The 19,174-nt window shown below is 38.0% G+C and overlaps 1 protein-coding gene across 1 annotated transcript in view; it reads left to right on the top strand.

Moving 5' to 3' along the window:
* ADGRA1 (adhesion G protein-coupled receptor A1) overlaps positions 1–19,174 on the top strand; it is a 472,051-nt gene that overhangs the window by 173,038 nt on the left and 279,839 nt on the right. Inside the window, exons 3-4 of the mRNA XM_045025299.1 lie at positions 7,921–7,992; positions 15,380–15,451. Of these exons, the coding sequence (XP_044881234.1) occupies positions 7,921–7,992; positions 15,380–15,451 (144 nt within the window). The remainder of the gene's footprint in view (positions 1–7,920; positions 7,993–15,379; positions 15,452–19,174) is intronic.

Raw genomic sequence — 19,174 nt, 5'->3', positions numbered from 1 at the left:
GTTTTGTTTATTAGCATTTCAAGTTCTTCCTGCTTATTCTCCATACTTCTTACATTAGTATACAGACATCTAAGATACTGATATGATCTCCACCCACCCTCAAGTTCTGACTTGTCTCTCCTTTATCCCTGCTATAACAGCCCATGCACCCCCCCGACCCCCAAATGCCAACTGTTCCCCCCCCCCAGGTCTCCATGTTTTTTACTTACCTGTGGGCTTTGGTCACCTGCCCCCTCCTCACTAGGTTAGCCAGTCTGTATTCAAATATGCTCTTCCCCTTCCTCGATAGGTGGACCCCATCTCTGCTTAGCTGTCCTTCTTCCTTGAACGGCATCCCATAGTCAAGGAAGCCAAAGCCCTCCTGGCAACACCATCCTTGCATTCACCTCCAGGATGCATCTGTGCCTGCCTGGGCCACTGCCCTTGACCGGAAGGATCGAAGAGAACACCACCTGCACTCCCAGCAACTTCACCCATACTCCCAGAGCCCTGTAGTCACTTCTGATCTGCTGAAGGTCATACCTTGGAGTATCATTAGTGCCCACATGGATGAGTAGCATGGGGTAGTAGTCAGTGGGCCAGATGATCCATGACAATCCCTCCATAATGCTGCCTGCCAGGGGCCTGTATCCGAGACATACCTCCCAGGATGCTATGTCAGGGTGACAGATGGGTGCCCCTGTCACCCTCAGAAGAGAGTCACCAACCATCAGTATTCTATGTTTCTTCCTGTGAGTGGTGGCTGCGATCCTCCTAGCTTTGGGGGTACATGGGTTCTCCTCCTCCATCTTTGGGTGATTCCTCATCGCTCGTTGCCAGAGCAGTATAACTCTTTTCCATCAGCATGGTGGGTGGATTGGAAGTAGGAGTGGAGCACTGTCTGCTGCCAGAAGTAACCAGCAGCCACTCTCCTCCCTGTGACAGGGCCATATCCTCCTCCCCTGGTGATGTGACAGCCATTCTCTGTAGCTGGATAGCTTCCTCAGCCTTGGATGTGTCCATACGAATATTCTCAAGGGATTCCTCATGGGCACGGACACTCCTCTGCCTAGCCACCTCCTCTTGTAGATCTCCCACCTGCTTCCTGAGAGATTCCACCAGCAGGCACCTTTCACACTGGATGTTTTCCTCAGCCTGGCTTTCTGTGAGTGGGAAATGCAGGCCACAGTCTGCAAATCCACACCAGGTTCTGGGTAGAGGCATCCATGGTCAGGTTGTCAGTCTGGATACAGGCGCAAGTGGAGGACACAAGAGCAGCATTGGCACTGGCAATGGGACCCTTCCTAACCATAGCAATTATATTACATCTTCCTCCCCCAAACTCCCCTGTTTGCGGTCCCCTGTTCGCTAGCCCCCCTTGATCACTTAGCCTCTGGCTTTTAAGGCCTTCTCTCCTAGGTCAGCCCTACACCCTCATTAATCACACAGGGGGAGGGTGATCACAAAGCTGATTGAGGCTGATCAGAGATGATCAAGGATGATCCAGGGAACAAAGGCTCAAATAGTCTCCAGACTCTCAATCCCAATTGACCCCGTAACTGAAATAATCTGAAAGAGAGAGAAAAATACAAACAGCCAAACAAACTCACTCACCCCACAATTAGTACTCTCACCTCGTTCGTTCATCAGGAGTGTCTCCTTCTCCCCCTCTAAACTCCCTTGTTTGTGGTCCCCTGTTCTACATATGTTCTAATTTGCAAATAGAAAGGAAACTGTCTTCTGGTAACTTTTTCTAACTCTTTCAAAAAATGTTTTCTGTTATGACAAGGCAATTCCTACTAAGTAACTCCACCCTGTTATTATTTTTCCCATTCATATTTAGTCAAGATCATGGTACCACACCATAAATACCTCTAATAACAGTAATATAAAATGATGCAAGACATGACTTTCCAATAAATATACTAGTAATATTTTTTACAACTGTACAACCTTGATATAAACATTTCAATTTTTACAACTAGAATGGACTTCATGTAGCTTCATGTATCTGTAATTGTAACAGCAGCTTAGTTTCGATTTATTTTCAGGTTGTGCCACCGGATGTATACACCCATACCACAAATGACACATCATTTAGACTAAGTACAGCAACTTAGAAGTTAAAATTCACTATCATAAAACCATAACTATTAGTTATAAAATGCATTTTTGGTCACTTTAACTGGGTCATACTCCAGTCATTGAGTATTACAGTGGTAGGTCTTTTTGCTCATTTCCTACAGTTGGCTAGTGCTAAAGTTGCTTGCATGGAGTATATGTGTGCGTGTGTGTGGCCCAGCCTGGGCTGCTGCTTGGCATGTTTAGGATCAAGCCTATTGCCAAATCTCAGGAATATCTTCTTGGGAGGAAGTGTAAACATACAACCAAATTAGCCTGGTTTGTTTATTTAACTCAGTGAAAGTTGATACTTACTATAAAGCTTCAATGTAACTAGCTGCTTTAGCTAAATTAGAAAATGGCAGGCCTGTGTTTAATATTTTGGCAAAAGTCATTCTGTTTGAAACAAAAATACCAGTTAAAGGTAAGGAAGTAATAATAATAAAGTAACATTCTTATTGAAGAAATAAGAAATATAAATGGTAATTGTGGTAATTTTCACATTTATTTTGACAGTATTGTAGTCTACAGTGGGTTCTAGATCAGCAAAGATTAAGTTAACAGTGTACTGACACATTATGGAATAATCACAAGAAGAACATACTTACTGATATGATGCCAGGGCTGTGGGTAGTATATCTACAGTTTTCTGGGGAAAGCTGTCACTAAAATGACTTACCAAATTCTAGTATCATTTCTAAAATAAGGAGAGCAGATGGCCTAGCTTGGCCATCCAATTGATGGACAGTTTTCATGGAAATGGTCTGTTTTTTACTAACATTAGGCTGTGCTTTTTAATTCCTGCAGATGATAATTCCGGATCATGCTTCTTTTTCCTATGGGCTTTCACAAGTTACCTAGAAATAGAACATAGTTTCCATGGGCAAATACACAGCAAATTTCAATAAGTCTAAAACCTGGTGTCAACTTTTCCATTTTGACATACATTAAAATGCACCCATCAACAATGTTCTCTCCATTCTGATTCTTTTAGATTTGTCACTAGCCATTGGTACTGTTAACTATCAGAGAGGATCTCTTCAAATAGTTAGCTAATTTGCATATCATTTATGGCTTTACAGATTATAATCAACAGCTTGAATTTCACATTGAAAATAATTGGCAACCAATGTAGAATATGGATCATTGTTGTAATGTGTTCTTATTAGTTTAACCTGTCTAAACGTGGACATCTGCACTAGATGAAGCTGATAAGTGGTCTTCAAATTTATCTGCATGTAGAGTGCTGTGATGGTATAGATTGAATATACTAAGCAGGTAAAAGGTTACACCTTTAAGTAGCTGAGGTATTTTTCAGTTGTCTTGACTGGAGAAGACTAACTCCTGATGTTATTTGTGGACAGAGTTCAGTAGGCTGCAAGGTTTTATTTTGGATTTTGGAGAGTTAAGGGAATTGAGTTGTGGCTGAAGTTTATACAGGGTGAATACCCAGGATCACCAAAAGAAAATAAACTCTGCTGGTTAACCTTAACCATAGGCTCAAGTATGTCTTCGGAAAGGCCTGGGACACTATTCAAGAGATCTACAAATGCATTGCAATAGTATAGTCTGGAGGAATGAAAATTATATATATATATATATAAATGCCACTCTTACTATATAAATAGTGAGGTTCTTACCTAAAAGATAAGGAAGGAGAAAAATGGCACTTCTGGCCACTGCTGCTTTCTTGTAGTCCTAGGATGGCAGATGAATCCATTTTATCCCTAGTCTGCAAACCACCTTGCCAAAAAGAAGATAAGATCACAGCCTTTGCTGTCCCCTTACTAATAAACATCATCTGTATCTTGCCTAGCTACAGATGCTTTCATCCAAGTTCCTCCCTGTACCAGACATTGAGAAAGCAAGAAAATGGCAGTGTCTGGATTTGATAACAAAGAGATGGAGAGTAGAGTATCAGCAGTGTAATGATGACTCTATGGCCCATAATTTCTCAGTCATCTGCTGTGCGGTTTCACATACACTTTGAGCAAGAGGAGGACTATGCTGCAGTTGATCAGAATCTGCTCAAGTCTTTCTCCAGTCAAGTCTGTGCATATGTATTTCTCCTATCACTTTAGTAACTAGTGATTGCCTTCCATTATCCGTCCATCCCACTTTATCTGCTGCACACTTTTGGCAAACTACTATGACTGAGGGAATGAGAGGAGGACTACTAGAGGTCCATGCATCAATGGTCATGGCAGTTAGACTGTCCAACTACAAACTTGAAGAGAGACAACCTCCAGGCATGAGAAGATAGTTTAGATTTATGGTTATTCAGTCATTGACCTTTATGTGGAAACTGACCATAGGACATGTCTATTTTGGGCCCATAAAAAGCCTGACATAAAATTTGCATCTTTAGGGGTAGATAATGGGTCTGTTATCCACTCTTGAGAGGTAGCACCTCTTGTCCACTGTGAGGCAGAGTCACTGTCTCTTTCTTCCTCTGTATTTCATATTTCTTCCTCTCTTTATCTCAGTTCCCTTGTTCCTGTCCCCTTATGTCTCAGAATCACCGTCAAGTTTCCTCTCTCAAGCCCTTTACCCCTTTCTGGCTGCTCCACCTTGTCCTGCAGCTCAATTGCTTTCCCCACTTTTCTGTTTGCCTCCTGCACCTCTTCTACTCAACCTGTCAGTGGCCAACTTTCCCAGGTTTTGGGGATTCCACAGTGAAGGAAGGGAAGCACTGATTCTCTCCCTTACTCAGCCAATCCCCAGCACACTCACTTCCTGAAGAGTGACTGCACTGGAGAAGGGAAAGAGGAAGTCTCTGGGCCTGATGCTTGCTTCCTGCCTACCTAGCAGCCAGCAAGATAGTATGCATGAGTCGTCATCATGGTCCAAGGAACTGGGCTGATGGACCATACCCAAATATATGAAAATGCAATAAACCTCTAATTTTGGATGTACACGTGCGTGTATGCATATTTATTTAAAAAGTTATATCAATATTAGCTTAATTGAAGTATATTAATATTTGCCAACATGTCATCATAATGTTCAAGTTATTTTTGTTAAAATAAATTTAACCTACTCTTATGAGTAACTCTTATTTATGTTTGCATAACACAATCATCAATGTATCTCTGATGATATTGGTGAAAATTAGGACTGGAGAATAGCAACTGAAATATTTAAAAAAAAAAAAATCAAACCTATACTTGCAATATCTGCGGTGGCAGGGAGAAAAAAATTGCCAATATATTACTCTTTCTTCTTAAATCTTCTCTTTTTTAGATTAAGAATTTAATTATAGGGATTAAGTAAACCTGGACTACTTGAACTACCTATATTTCATTTAAGAGGATTTTAGCTCAGCTTTAAAAATGCAGCTCCCTTCTCATCTTTCTCATGTGTTTAGTTCTAATGATGTCACAAGATGAGAAAATATGACATGTCTTCATTATGAAAACTCAGCCCCTGTAGAACAAGTTGACATAAAGAACAAAAGTTGATTTAAGAACAATAGAGTAGTTGATTTTTATGATACATGATCTTTGTGATAGAAGCAACGGGGGAATACACTATGAATGGTTTATTTTAAAATATTACAAATCCCTCAGTATACAGTGCAACTTAACCACAAATGACATTAAGTTAAATAACTTAATAACTTACTGTTTTTTTCATATTGGATTAAACATAAGCAATACCAGTTCATACTCATTTTTAAAAGTCTGGTTTTCACATTATTTTCATATTTATTTGTAGGTAGATCTAGGTTTTATCACATTATTGCTATGTGCATATACATAAATCATCGATACATAAAATGTATAGATGAAAATGAACTGTGAGTATCCATTAACGGTATCTTTGACAGTATGAATATAGGAGTAAATGTGAATATTGGAGTATTCAGTTCTTGCTTATGTGCATTTGTAGATTGAGCTGTTGCAGAATCTTTGAGCTGGCTAGGCTTTTTTTATTAGCTGCAGTAATAATCACAGTATGATTATCCTGGCCCAGGTTTATATTTATAACTTCAACAAGTGACTACCTAAATATGCTCTTCTGGCTGAAATGAGGGATGAATAGTAGAAATGCTGTGAGGCATTCACTCCACTCCTCCTTCAGTCTCCTCCAGTAAGGTCTGAATATTACTGTTGTTTGCCCGATAGCTTTGCTCTTTATTGCATAAGGATAACCATATAAACAGTTTTTGCATCAAGTCAATAGGAAAAATTCAAATGTTCACAAACGTAGAAGTTACTGGAACTCCTATATGTAAGTGGTCATGATCTCCTTTTTAATGGAACTGGGGGAAGTTATGTGAAGCGAGCTTTCACTCAACAGGTGACTGAGGAATATAAGGGAGACAGAACATTAATGGACCACCAGCATTAAAGCTAAGCAACATTAATACACAACACCTTATTGAAACAGTGAATGTAAAGGTCCGCCTACATAGTTGGCAAAAGATACAAAAAGTTGGTTTCTCATGTGTGGATCTTATTTCAAAATATGTCCTATCAGGATAAATATTGTGAGTGAAATCTGGCCCCATTGAAGTCAATGGCAAAACTCTTGTTGACTTCAACTGGACCAGGATTTCACTTGGTATATATTGTATTTGCAATAAAATAGAAAGTCATAGCTAGGGTGACTCATACTGGTGCTGACATATCTACACTGTGGTAGTACCAGAAGCAATGCATCCATTGTAGATGGTTGGTTTTCGCCAGTCTGAGGGCAGGCCTAAACTATAGCCTAACTCAGTGTAACTTACGCCACTCAAGGGTGTGAAAGCTCCCCCTTCTCCCAAGCAATGCAAATTTCATGCTGTCCATAGCAGTACTATGTTGGCAGGAGACACTCGCCTGCTGACATAGTTTCCGCTTCTTTTGGAGTTGGAGTAATTATACCGACAGGAGAGTGCTCTACCATCAGTGTAGTGCGTCTTCACCAGATGCACTACAATGGCGCAGCTGCACCAATCTAGTGCAGTAATGTAGACTTGCCCTGAGAAAAACATCACTAATATTATTGAATGCCAGCCATCCACTATGAGTTTCATACTGTTTAAAAGATGAACACCAGGAGTCATGGTGTTCACCAGATGAACACCAGGATGAGCATCAAGAATTTACAGCAGATACTTCCTATGCCTGTCTTTCTAATTACCCCCAAAATGCCCTTCAGCTTCCGAATCCTGGAGAGCATCAGAAAATCTCATAGTAAAGACTGAATTGAGAGCAGTGTCACTGCCTCAAGTACTGTGCCAGTAGCAGATGAGGTTACTAATGCTAGTAAAATATTCTTTATCTCTACAACGTCTGATCCCCTGGATAGTTGGTATCTGGATAGTTGCCAAGTACAAAATGAAGCACCTGTCTGCCAAATATGTGTGTGTGCCAATGCACTGTGCTGATCTATCTACACAATATACCAAATGTCAGTTGCTTTGCTTTCCGTAGGTGGGAAGGAAGAATATTTTGAGTGTAAAGGGGCACAGCACAATGAATAACAAACCAATAGGTTGATCTAATTGTTTCACTCACTTTAAAATGTTCTGTTGACTATGCATTTTCCATAGGCTGCCAAAGTTGTTTGGGCAATATATTTTTTTAGCCACATATGTTTTCCCCCAATCTTAACCAACTCTTTTTATTGCAAAATCTCCCCATTGATTTCCAAACTGTGAGCTTGTTAATATTTTTTATTTTTGCTATTTAAAATGCATGCATTTTGAGTTAAGCTAAATAAAGATTAGAATAAGCCTTAGTATGTTATCTTTTTTTTTTCTTCTGTTCATATATAAGAATAGTATTCTAGGTAAAGTGATAATTAATTGCTCCTCCTATATATCTCCAGAGATCTGAAGAATAACTTGATTAGCACTATTGAGCCTGGAGCCTTCCATGGACTTTCAGAACTGAAGCGCTTGTAAGTATTAATTCCAATTGAATTACCCTGCAAATTGTGTTCATATCGACATTTCTGTCCTTGGGGAACTTGAGTATGCCACCAAGCAATAATAACAGAAGGACTTCAGGAAAAGGACATAAAACCATATACTGTACTTGGATTCTTTTAATCTTTTTTTCTTCTACATTTTCTGCTCTATTTTGGGGCATGTTTTAGAGTATTTAAAAATATCTTTTTGTCTTCTAGCAAAGAAACACCTTATTAAATGTCTAAATAAATAAGTCTGTAGTTGATACTTTTTTAAAAAATGTGTAACTAATGACTTAACTAGTATTTTGAAAAAAAAATTCTGCATACTAACTTCTTTTGTTATGAGATCCACTTTTACTCATAGGCGCAATAGGTCAGATTTATAAAACACTTTCCTTGGAAGGAAGATTCTGCATGCTGAAGAAGTTAAGTTCACCAATTTCTTGTCTGTTAAGTCCACTCTACTCTGTCTTTTGTTTTTTGTAGTTTAATCTCTTTGGTCGTACTGTACACCATATTCTTCTGAATACTGGTGATCATGTAATAACTGTATTTTTGAAGTCTGGTTTTAAAATATTGCTTCTCTACTAATTTGATACAAAATAATGGGATCAAATTTCAAATAGTACTTTTTGGCATATACCTTTATATTCTTAACTCATTAATTCCCTAACAACATTTTCAGTTAACATTCTTTGGCTTTAGTAAAGGACTTCGATATCTGCTAATTTTACAATGTCTTGTAAATAGCAGTGTTAATAAACATCAAAAATGGTGAATGCAGTTATGTTTATAAGTAAAGCCCTATACTTCGTAAATTCTTCATTTAGAGCTTGTGGATGGCAATTTTATGAATAATAGATGATATATATAATCATACACATTTGCTGTTTAGTTATTATCTCTATATTTGAATTTTTTCTGTATTGCACACACAGATAATTACATTGTAGTGCAATGATGAGAATGAATGTTAATTACTGATGCGGCCATATAATCTAATAACACAACCCTGACCTCTTGTGGGAAGAATGGGTAACCTGTAAAAGCCATGATTTAATCTTTGAGTCACGGGAAAGAAACATTTTGAGGAAGTAAAAGGTTGACAGCAAAAGAGAAGTCAAAGAAGGCAAAAGGTATTAGGAGATGGGACAGCTAGCAAAAAGACTGCTCAGCAGGAGCTCTAGTCACCCACGGAAATCCTGAGATATACCACGCCAGACTTTAAAAAGATGTAGTCTGTGTTTGGTACTGATATGTTCCACACTTATTCACTAGGAGAATGTTCTTGGGTAGTAGAAGATCACTACACAATATCAACCAGAGCTATCTCTAAATAAAAAACTTTACTGAAGTCTGAATGCTGTAATTACTTTGACTGTACTTGCATTCATTTACTATTGTTTCACGTATGTCCCATGAGTAATACAGCAAGCAGCTGAAGCTAGTGTAACATAGGCCACTGAAGGAGACATAGTTATAGTGTCTGAGCTGGGTAAATTGCAGGCTGTCAAGGTCCTATAAAAATTAACAATTTCTCCTGTGTATAACCCTTTCTGAGAACTGATTATATTGTGAGAATTCAGTATTTACAATGGCAAACTGCATTATCATATGGGTTAACACAAAATGATGATGGATACATAAAAAATGAAATTTTGGGAAGCACAAAAATGTGGGGCTGATTTTTTTAACAGAGGAGTATTTGTTTTCTGTAAGATCAATTTCATGAGTCAACATTTCTGATGTAAATATTTTACAACTAAAAATGAACACCAGATTTTTGTAACATGCAGCAAATTGGGCCTAAAATAATAAGGATCAGTTGAGAGGTATGTGCAGCAAGCTGGTGCGAGCTGTCACTTCTCTTTGCTAATGTTTCATTAGGAAAAATGGTTTACAATGAACAGATTTCAGTTACTGCCAGCATATGCAACATATTGTGAAAATAGCATTTGTTATTTTAGAGGCTGAGAAGAGGATACATGTGCTGTAGCTTGTTAGAAATAGCCTGTTACTGCACGTCTCTTCTTGAGAACTACATGAATAGGATGACAAGATAGTTTTTAGTTTTGTGATTTTTTTTCTCTTTTGGCTGAAATCTACTTTGTTGCACAGTTTTGCCACATACTGTGATCCATATTCTAAAATCCCTGCTTAGTCTTTGCTCAGGCAAAATTCCTATTGATTTCAGATACAGTTTTACCATGTAACAATCTTAGGATTTGGCTGGGGTTTTTTTGTTTGTTTGGTTTTTTTAAATTAAACTACAGACTTCCTGGACAATCCAGTGACACTGACATATTAGAAAAAGTACTGATATATTTCTGTTTTATGCTTGTGTTCATTATGGGGTAATGATCCCTTTGGTAGGAAAAAATATAAATTAACATTTTTAATATTGCTGCACAAACTACTCTTTTTCTGGACTAGTCCAGCTAATATAATTGAGACATGTATAAGAAAAATGTATGCTATATTTAAAAATTACTTAAAAATGTTTAGCTACACAATAATATTTTCATGTCTAGTAAAAAGACAGTAATATTTGGTTATCCAAAACTTTCATTTTTTTAAGTGAGAACACTGAAACACAGTGAGATTTAAAAGATGCCCTGTTCCTTCAATATTTTTTAGTAGGAGGGGGAGGTTCTCCAAGATTCTGAGGATTTAGTTACAAGATGGCAACTTCATTCCTCAGGTTATTACTCTTGCTTTCTTATTTAGGACATGCATGTTGACAGATGCAGAGGATAATAGGAGAAAACAGGGTGGCAGAGAAAGGTGGCACAATATGTGAAGCAATAGCAATCTGTTTCCCAGAGTAGATTTAATGTTGTAAAAGGTTATCTGTTCATTTGAAAGATGATTAGATCATTGCAGTTATCACAAAAAACATAGTTGAAGAAATTTAAGTTAAAATTACAAACCAAACATTTGAAAATAAGGAAATTAGGTTATAGTTGAGAATACACATACAGTAGAAAATCTGGAATTATGCAGCAAAGGCTTCCTTACTAGCAGCTGTCATTTTGTAAAGGTGGGAGAGCCCTGGTAGCTGCCTCTTTAAATTGTACGCTCTCACAGTTATGAATTACATAGAATGTAATCTTGCATACACTCTTTATGCCTCATGTTATCACTCTGGTGTGATGGGTTGTACCAATCTTTGGGTACTGTTGAGAGAGTCTCACACACCTGCTACAGCCCATCCCATCTGTACCTTTAGGAACAGACACTGCTATGACAGACTGTGTTTGGGGAGAGGTTTTTTTTAGGCGGGGGAGGAAGTTGGGGTTATACCATAATGGTTTTATTTGGAGTCCTTGCTACGAGTGTCTCCTTGAGCAGGAGGCATTCAGGTTAAGTTGAAAACCTAGTGAGGATTAGTGTTTTATGAAGTGGCTCGTATACTCTTGTGGGAGGGCCAAACACCCCATACGTGGTGCTCTAGAGACATAACAGCTGCCCTGTTTGTTACTTTGGTCAGATTAGTATTATTTGTAGAGTTTAGACGGTTAAACTGCAAGCAATGTAGCCAGCAACTTTGCTGAATTATGTTCTTTTGCTTGAACAAGAAAAGTTGATTTTATTCCCTTTCCTTCACCTGGGCCTTCTGTGAATTTTCTGTTCTAGCTGCTCATATCCTGCCCCTACTGCATCTATCTTTTGTATGTTTGTCAGAAGCACACTGGAATATAAGGAAAAGGAGATGAAGAAAACCAATGACACAAAACGCAGAAGAAATACCCCATTGGTGCCACTCACTCTGCTTCCCTAACAGCCCTCACCCTGGTTTTATAAGCTACAATACAAATTGGTTTTATGACCACTATTAATTAGTGCTTTAAGCTTTCTATTATGGCTATCAGTCAGCTATATAGAAGTTAGCTTTGAAATTAGAGTATAAATGGGCATCATAATGAAAGCTTACCCAAGGCTAATATATTTTTTTCTTTTTTTCTTTTGCATTTTAGAACTTTTAATACGGACCTCCAATAAGACATTTATGGTTTATGTGTTAATATCACATGGGAGATGGGTGTTCAGTTTTGCAGTCCTAATCTGTTTTCTCCTTGAGACCCAAGGTCTCAACACAAACTCCTGGATATAAACACCCCTAAATTTTGGGGATGTTTGCAATCTAGATCCAAAATGTATGGTTTGGGCCAGTCTCTCTAAATGTTGGTCTGCAGACACTAGGCATTCTGCAGAGGCAGCAACACACTGTTTTCATTTCTCAAGAGTTACATTTCTGGTGAGTTAAAAAGTGGTATTGATGGCTTCAAAACTCTCATCCAGTCTTCCTCAGTTGGAAGAATGTTGGCAACAGGGTGGATAAAAATCAATGATTTAAAAAGAAAAATTAAAAAATAGGATTTTTTTATTTAAATTGGAGTATTTTGATAGGATTTTTCCTCAAAAAGCATTTTATCTAAAAGTAGTTTTAATTAAGATACATTGTAGCTCAAAGATATCTGATCATGGAATAGGGATTATAAATTCTAATTCTATAGTATGAGACAATATATTAATGTAATGTTTAAGAAAAGTTTTGTAAATGAGTTCCAATAGTTCATAGATTGGGGACCCAATTTTATGGGGTTCCAGGGGGCTTCTGTATAGATTATTTAGGTTAATCTTTCTATCTACCTAATGGGACTCAGTGCTCAGTCTAGAAGATCCCATCAGAGATGCTTAGTTTTGCAGTTCTCAAACTGTGGATCTGTGTCTCCAGAGATAACATGCTTGTTAACAGCAAAAATGTTTTTAAATCAATAAATAATATATAGAGATGAGAGATAACAGACCTCAACCCTATTACTCCTCTGCAAATTTGTGCACACAGAGTCCATCCCTTATCTCTCTAAAAGTGCAAAGTTTCAAAAAGTTCAATGAATAGAAGGTTGTTGGAGGCTCAGTAGCTCTGGACAAGAAAAAGAAGTCTGGAGATAAATGTGAGAAGGGAGGGATAGGCAGTAGAAACAAAAGTGAAACTGTTTGAGTAGCATATTCCAGAAGTCTTGAGGTCTTTCTGAATGTAGCCTTCATTGATTTGAGATCTACCATACCATTCTCTCACTAGAGGGGAAAACCTATAATGGCAGCAGGCTGTAAAAGAGACACAGTTTGGGAATATTTTAATGAAGTTCCTCTACCTGTGGGTAAGACAGGCATGCGTGCAAAATGCAAACAGTGCAACAAAGAAACACAAGGCCTGGTTGTCCGAATAAAACAACATCATGAGAAGTGTTCCTTCTGAGGAAGCTGCGTTGAAGATGATGAAAGGAATGTGTCTGAACATGCAGAATCTTCAGTAAACTTTTTCATTTCATACTTCTTTCTTAAGGACTGCCTGTCTTTCTTCTGGACTATTCTTGAATTCTCATGATTGAACAAAAAATATAGCTGTTACTCTATGGTACTATCATTTTAGATGCAGTTGTGATAAAAAATAAACAGCTGAAATAGGCACATCTTCCTGTTACAGTTTCACCTTTAAAGTAGTACTGAGTGTCAGTGAATGCAATGAGTAATACTAAATGAGCAGTATGGTAATAATAATAATTAAATAACTGCATTGACTTATTTTGTTTAGGAGAATCCATCCTCAACATACAGGATTCTGAAGACTATTCACCTTTGAAATCACCATCATTTTCTATAGTTTCAGAGTTATCTGCCACTGATAGTGTTTCAGTCACATCATGTATGTCATATAGCCACAGTAGAATCATAGAATATCAGGGTTGGAAGGGACCTCAGGAGGAGATCTAGTCCAACCCCCTGCTCAAAGCAGGACCAATCCCCAGACAGATTTTTACCCTAGTTCCCTAAATGGCCCCCTCTAGGATTGAACTCACAACCCTGGGTTTAGCAAGCCAATGCTCAAACCACTGAGCTATCCCTCCCCTCTCACCTGCCGCAAAAAGAAAAAAAAATCTCCATCATCCAGACACAACCGGCAAATTACAAAAAGAGGTAATAGATGAAAAAAATTGCCGGTTTGCTTATGTAACAAGCTCTCCTTTCCATATGATTGAGAACCCACACTTCATTAAAATGGTTCAGTCATTAAGACCAGGATACAGTCCACCCAACAGAGCAGATGTCGCAGGGAAATTGCTGGATAAAGTGCAAGAAAGAGAAATTGAGCAGTGTGCAAAAGGTCTACAGGGTAAAATTGTTAACCTGAGTCTTGATGGGTTGAGCAATGTCCACAATGATCCTGTTGTATGTGCTTGTATGAAAAAGGGAAGAAGGGAATGTCTTCCTTACCGAAACAATTGATACATCAGGAAATGCGCACACACACAGCAGAATATTTACGAGAAGTAGCAGTAAAAGCTATAACAAACTGAACAAAAATTCAAATGTCTAGTATGCAGCTTGGTCACAGACAATGCTGCAAATGTATCCAAGATTAAAAGAAATTATTTAGAAGAGGGTGAAGAGTCCCAACATATGGTCGCAGTGCTTATTTGGTGCACCTCCTAGCCAAAAACGTCAGTGTTCAAGAAATAAAGGCTAATGTTGTTGAAATGCCTGTTGAATTGGAGATAGTTCATCTCCCAATGACTTCATAAATACCTGCTTCAATTACTTTTGGTAAATGAAATAACCAAACAATCATTCATTTTCTGATATAGCTGTAAAACTAATCTGAAAAGTTTTCAAAATAAAAGTGTATAGTATGTACCTTCTAAAAATGAAACCTACATCTATCTCTGAGTTGTGAAGAATATGTATTAAGGCTATAACAACCAACAAGAATGCACTTTTATGTAGAAATCCATGATTAAATCACATCTTCCTGTCTAGTGATTCAAATCATGATTGAAATCAATTTGATTTAAATCAAATCCATCCTGGTTGGCAATGATTTGAGGCCTTGAGCGTGGAGCAACTTAATAAGGGGAAAAATAGATGATACTTAGGGTTCAGTCCAGGCTGCAGAAACTATTGTATGCAGCAAATCATAAAATACATGTTATTTTCTCATTATTAAATACATTTTGCTAAAAATTATTGCTATGAGATGAAGACTGATTTTACTTTGTTTGAGGCCTCTAGAGACATGACACTCATTTACAAAGCAATTAAGGAAAAATTCAATCCAATATGTTACAGGAAGGTTTAACTGTTAAGAGTGATACATAACTATGTTCATATAATCAAAATAAACAAGCTAGAAAATCAGTTAAATTCAAATACGTTACATTACAAAATATATATATATATATTTATTCTTTCATTTATAGCATTTTTAATTCCTTAACATCAAAACTAACAAGGCTGTTTGTGGCTATGTAGGTGTATACACCAGTAGTACACAACTAATGTTTTTGATTTTTTGTGTGTGTGTGTGTTTCAGGGATCTTTCCAATAATAGAATTGGATGTCTGACCTCAGAAATATTTGTGGGCCTTAACAATCTTCACAAATTGTGAGTACAATACCATTTTGTAATAATCATTTTTAAAAAGCCTTTAGCACATTACAACTAGGAGAACAAGACATTGTATGTCACTCGTGTTGACTGAACTATCTGCAAAGGATTTTAAAATAAGGCATGTCTGTACATTTTAAACTAGAGAAATCTAAGTTTTTTCGGTGGATTTCCCCTGGACACTTAATGACAAACAGAGAATGGGATCCTGTCACTCAAGTCTGCTAGGACAAGAGTGAAGCCGAAGAACATAAAAGTAAACCAGCCATTATCTGATTTGTTTGATATGTTATGTATGGAAAACATTGGGGCGTGCAGAATGAGGGAAAGCCTGCAGATTTATTTTTTTAAAGCGTCTAAACTCATTTTAAATGCAAAAATAAACCTTTACTCTTTCTCCTTATGCATTATGGTGTAGTCTTCAATTACACGATTATATAATTTGTACTACAAGACCCCTGCCTCCCTTCAATACTAAAAGCTAAAGGGCATTCTCTGTGTTTAAGTCCCACAACACTGGATTGGGATGTGGAATAAATGGATTTTTTTCTTAGTTCTGTAGAAGCAGCAAAGAATCCTGTGGCACCTTATAGACTAACAGACGTTTTGCAGCATGAGCTTTTGTGGGTGAATACCCACTTCTTCGGATGCAAGCAGTGGAAATTTCCAGGGGCAGGTGTATATATAAGCAAGCAAGAAGCAAGCTAGAGATAACGAGGTTAGATCAATCAGGGAGGATGAGGCCCTCTTCTAGCAGTTGAGGTGTGAAAACCAAGGGAGGAGAAACTGGTTCTGTAATTGGCAAGCCATTCACAGTCTTTGTTTAATCCTGAGCTGATGGTGTCAAATTTGCAGATGAACTGGAGCTTAGCAGTTTCTCTTTGAAGTCTGGTCCTAAAGTTTTTTTGCTGCAGGATGGCCACCTTAAGATCTGCTATTGTGTGGCCAGGGAGGTTGAAATGTTCTCCTACAGGTTTTTGTATATTGCCATTCCTAATGTCTGATTTGTGTCCATTTATCCTTTTCCTTAGAGACTGTCCAGTTTGGCCGATGTACATAGCAGAGGGGCATTGCTGGCATATGATGGCATATATTACATTGATGGACGTGCAGGTGAATGAACCGGTGATGGTGTGGCTGATCTGGTTAGGTCCTGTGATGGTGTTGCTGGTGTAGATATGTGGGCAGAGTTGGCATCGAGGTTTGTTGCATGGGTTGGTTCCTGAGCTAGAGTTACTATGGTGCGGTGTGCAGTTGCTGGTGAGAATATGCTTCAGGTTGGCAGGCTGTCTGTGGGCGAGGACTGGCCTGCCACCCAAGGCCTGTGAAAGTGTGGGATCATTGTCCAGGATGGGTTGTAGATCCCTGATGATGCGTTGGAGTGCTTTTAGCTGTGGACTGTATGTGATGGCCAGTGGAGTCCTGTTGGTTTCTTTCTTGGGCAATGCCCCTCTGCTATGTACATCGGCCAAACTGGACAGTCTCTAAGGAAAAGGATAAATGGACACAAATCAGACATTAGGAATGGCAATATACAAAAACCTGTAGGAGAACACTTCAACCTCCCTGGCCACACAATAGCAGATCTTAAGGTGGCCATCCTGCAGCAAAAAAACTTTAGGACCAGACTTCAAAGAGAAACTGCTAAACTCCAGTTCATCTGCAAATTTGACACCATCAGCTCAGGATTAAACAAAGACTGTGAATGGCTTGCCAGTTACAGAACCAGTTTCTCTTCCTTGGTTTTCACACCTCAACTGCTAGAAGAGGGCCTCATCCTCCCTGATTGATCTAACCTCGTTATCTCTAGCTTGCTTCTTGCTTGCTTATATATACCTGCCCCTGGAAATTTCCACTACTTGCATCCGAAGAAGTGGGTATTCACCCACGAAAGCTCATGATGCAAAACTTCTGTTAGTCTATAAGGTGCCACAGGATTCTTTGCTGCTTCTGCAGAACCAGACTAACACGGCTACCCCTCTGATACTTTCTTAGTTCTGTCACAGATTTGGGGCAAGATTAAGGTTTACGTGGACAACCTTAATTTTGGCACTTCCTACATTTGAATAGAGCTCATCAAAAAATTAAGACTTTTTTCATTAAAAATTTCCAAAAAAATCAAAATCATTTTCAAAAGGATCCCCTTTTTTGGTGAAAATTTGGTATTGAAACATGGGAATAGATCTATTTTTCCCCTCCTTTCTTTCCTTTCTCCTCACTTTTCCCCCCTATTCAAGCCCTATTCTGCTTTTGAGGGCTTGACTTTGCAGCCTTACCATTCTTCTACTATAGTTTCTATATGTAATTATGGTATAAGCCAAGTTACCTATCAAGACTATACTCTACAAAGAATGCAAATGAAAGTTTAATTTTCATACCAAGAAGAGGCAGAAGATAAAATGTCTTTCATTTTGCATAGCTTGAAAACTCAGCTCAGATCAAACTTACTAATGATAATCCCAAATGTTGGTATTCATAATGGTAAAAACTGTTTATATTTGGTACAGATTGCATAATATTTTATAATCTTAAATGTGCAATAACATATTACAGTGAAAACTCAAAATTGTAGTTGAGAAAAAGTAGTCCATAGACTATCAAATTAGGGGAGATTTAGAAAACCAGGGTACTTCAAATTGGGTTGTTTGTGGAAACATTAACTTAGGCAGCTCAATTTTATGAAAGCAGTCAGCATCCTATCTGCCATTAATTTAACTTGCATAATTGCTTCATTGTACATGTGGATCATTCAGTCCTGAATTTCTTGGCATTTGTATGTAATGATATGTTAGTGCAACAAGGATGTTGAAACTCAGAACAAGTGGTGCATTTAATGAAGAATCTCTTCTTATAAAAGCTATTGATTTAGTAGCAGAACTGAAGCATTCTGAAGTTGAAAGGAGTGTGTCATTGCATCTAACAGATGGTAAAAGTTTATCCATGTGCAGAAGGAACCTTTGGAAATTTGCTGTCTTGATCAGCCAATAGGAAATAAGTAGTTTATTCTCAAGTTTTAGTGCTTATGTGAGAATATGTAGTGTATTCTGAACATAAAACTATATATTACACTTGTATAGTACCTGTCAAACAAACAGAACCAAAGTTCTTAAATTCTACAAATGGATCCACCAATTAGCACTTTGATTTCAGTAAGCTTGAGAATATGATCCATGGGCCTAATTCAAGTAAACACGTTTATAGGATATATAGAATTCTCCTCACTCACCAAGAAAAGGAAGCCACCTTTTGAGGTAGCATGTGGCAGTTTCTAGCAATATACAGCAATATTGTATAAGTGAGGAATGTTGGATCTATTTGAAACTATCAAGGCTATTTACATAAGTAGAATGAAGTTGGAATTTAGCCAGGAACACTGGGGTTAATACCCTACTCTTGTGGAAAGTGTCAGGGTATTTTTTAATTATCACAAATGGTCAGGACCTCAGTTTTATCTCTTGTCCAAAAGGTGGTAACAATGCACTGCCTCCTAATTCCATGCTAGTGCCATATTTTGAATCTGGATAGCAGCACCTTGGGGTTTTCTTGGTGGTTCATGAACAAATACTTCCCAGACTCTCACTTGTTTAGCACCTGTTTGAAAAACAGAAAATTGTCTGGTAGTAATGCATTTGCCATTGATATAATTGGAAGCATGTTTACTAGTCAACTGAGGAGCATGAGACAGCTAAATTGTAGAAGAGTTGTGTAGAAACATTTATT

This window comes from Mauremys mutica, chromosome 7 (genome assembly GCF_020497125.1).
Source record: "Mauremys mutica isolate MM-2020 ecotype Southern chromosome 7, ASM2049712v1, whole genome shotgun sequence".
Classification (NCBI taxonomy): domain Eukaryota; kingdom Metazoa; phylum Chordata; order Testudines; family Geoemydidae; genus Mauremys; species Mauremys mutica.
This window is presented reverse-complemented; position numbering and strand designations above follow the sequence as displayed.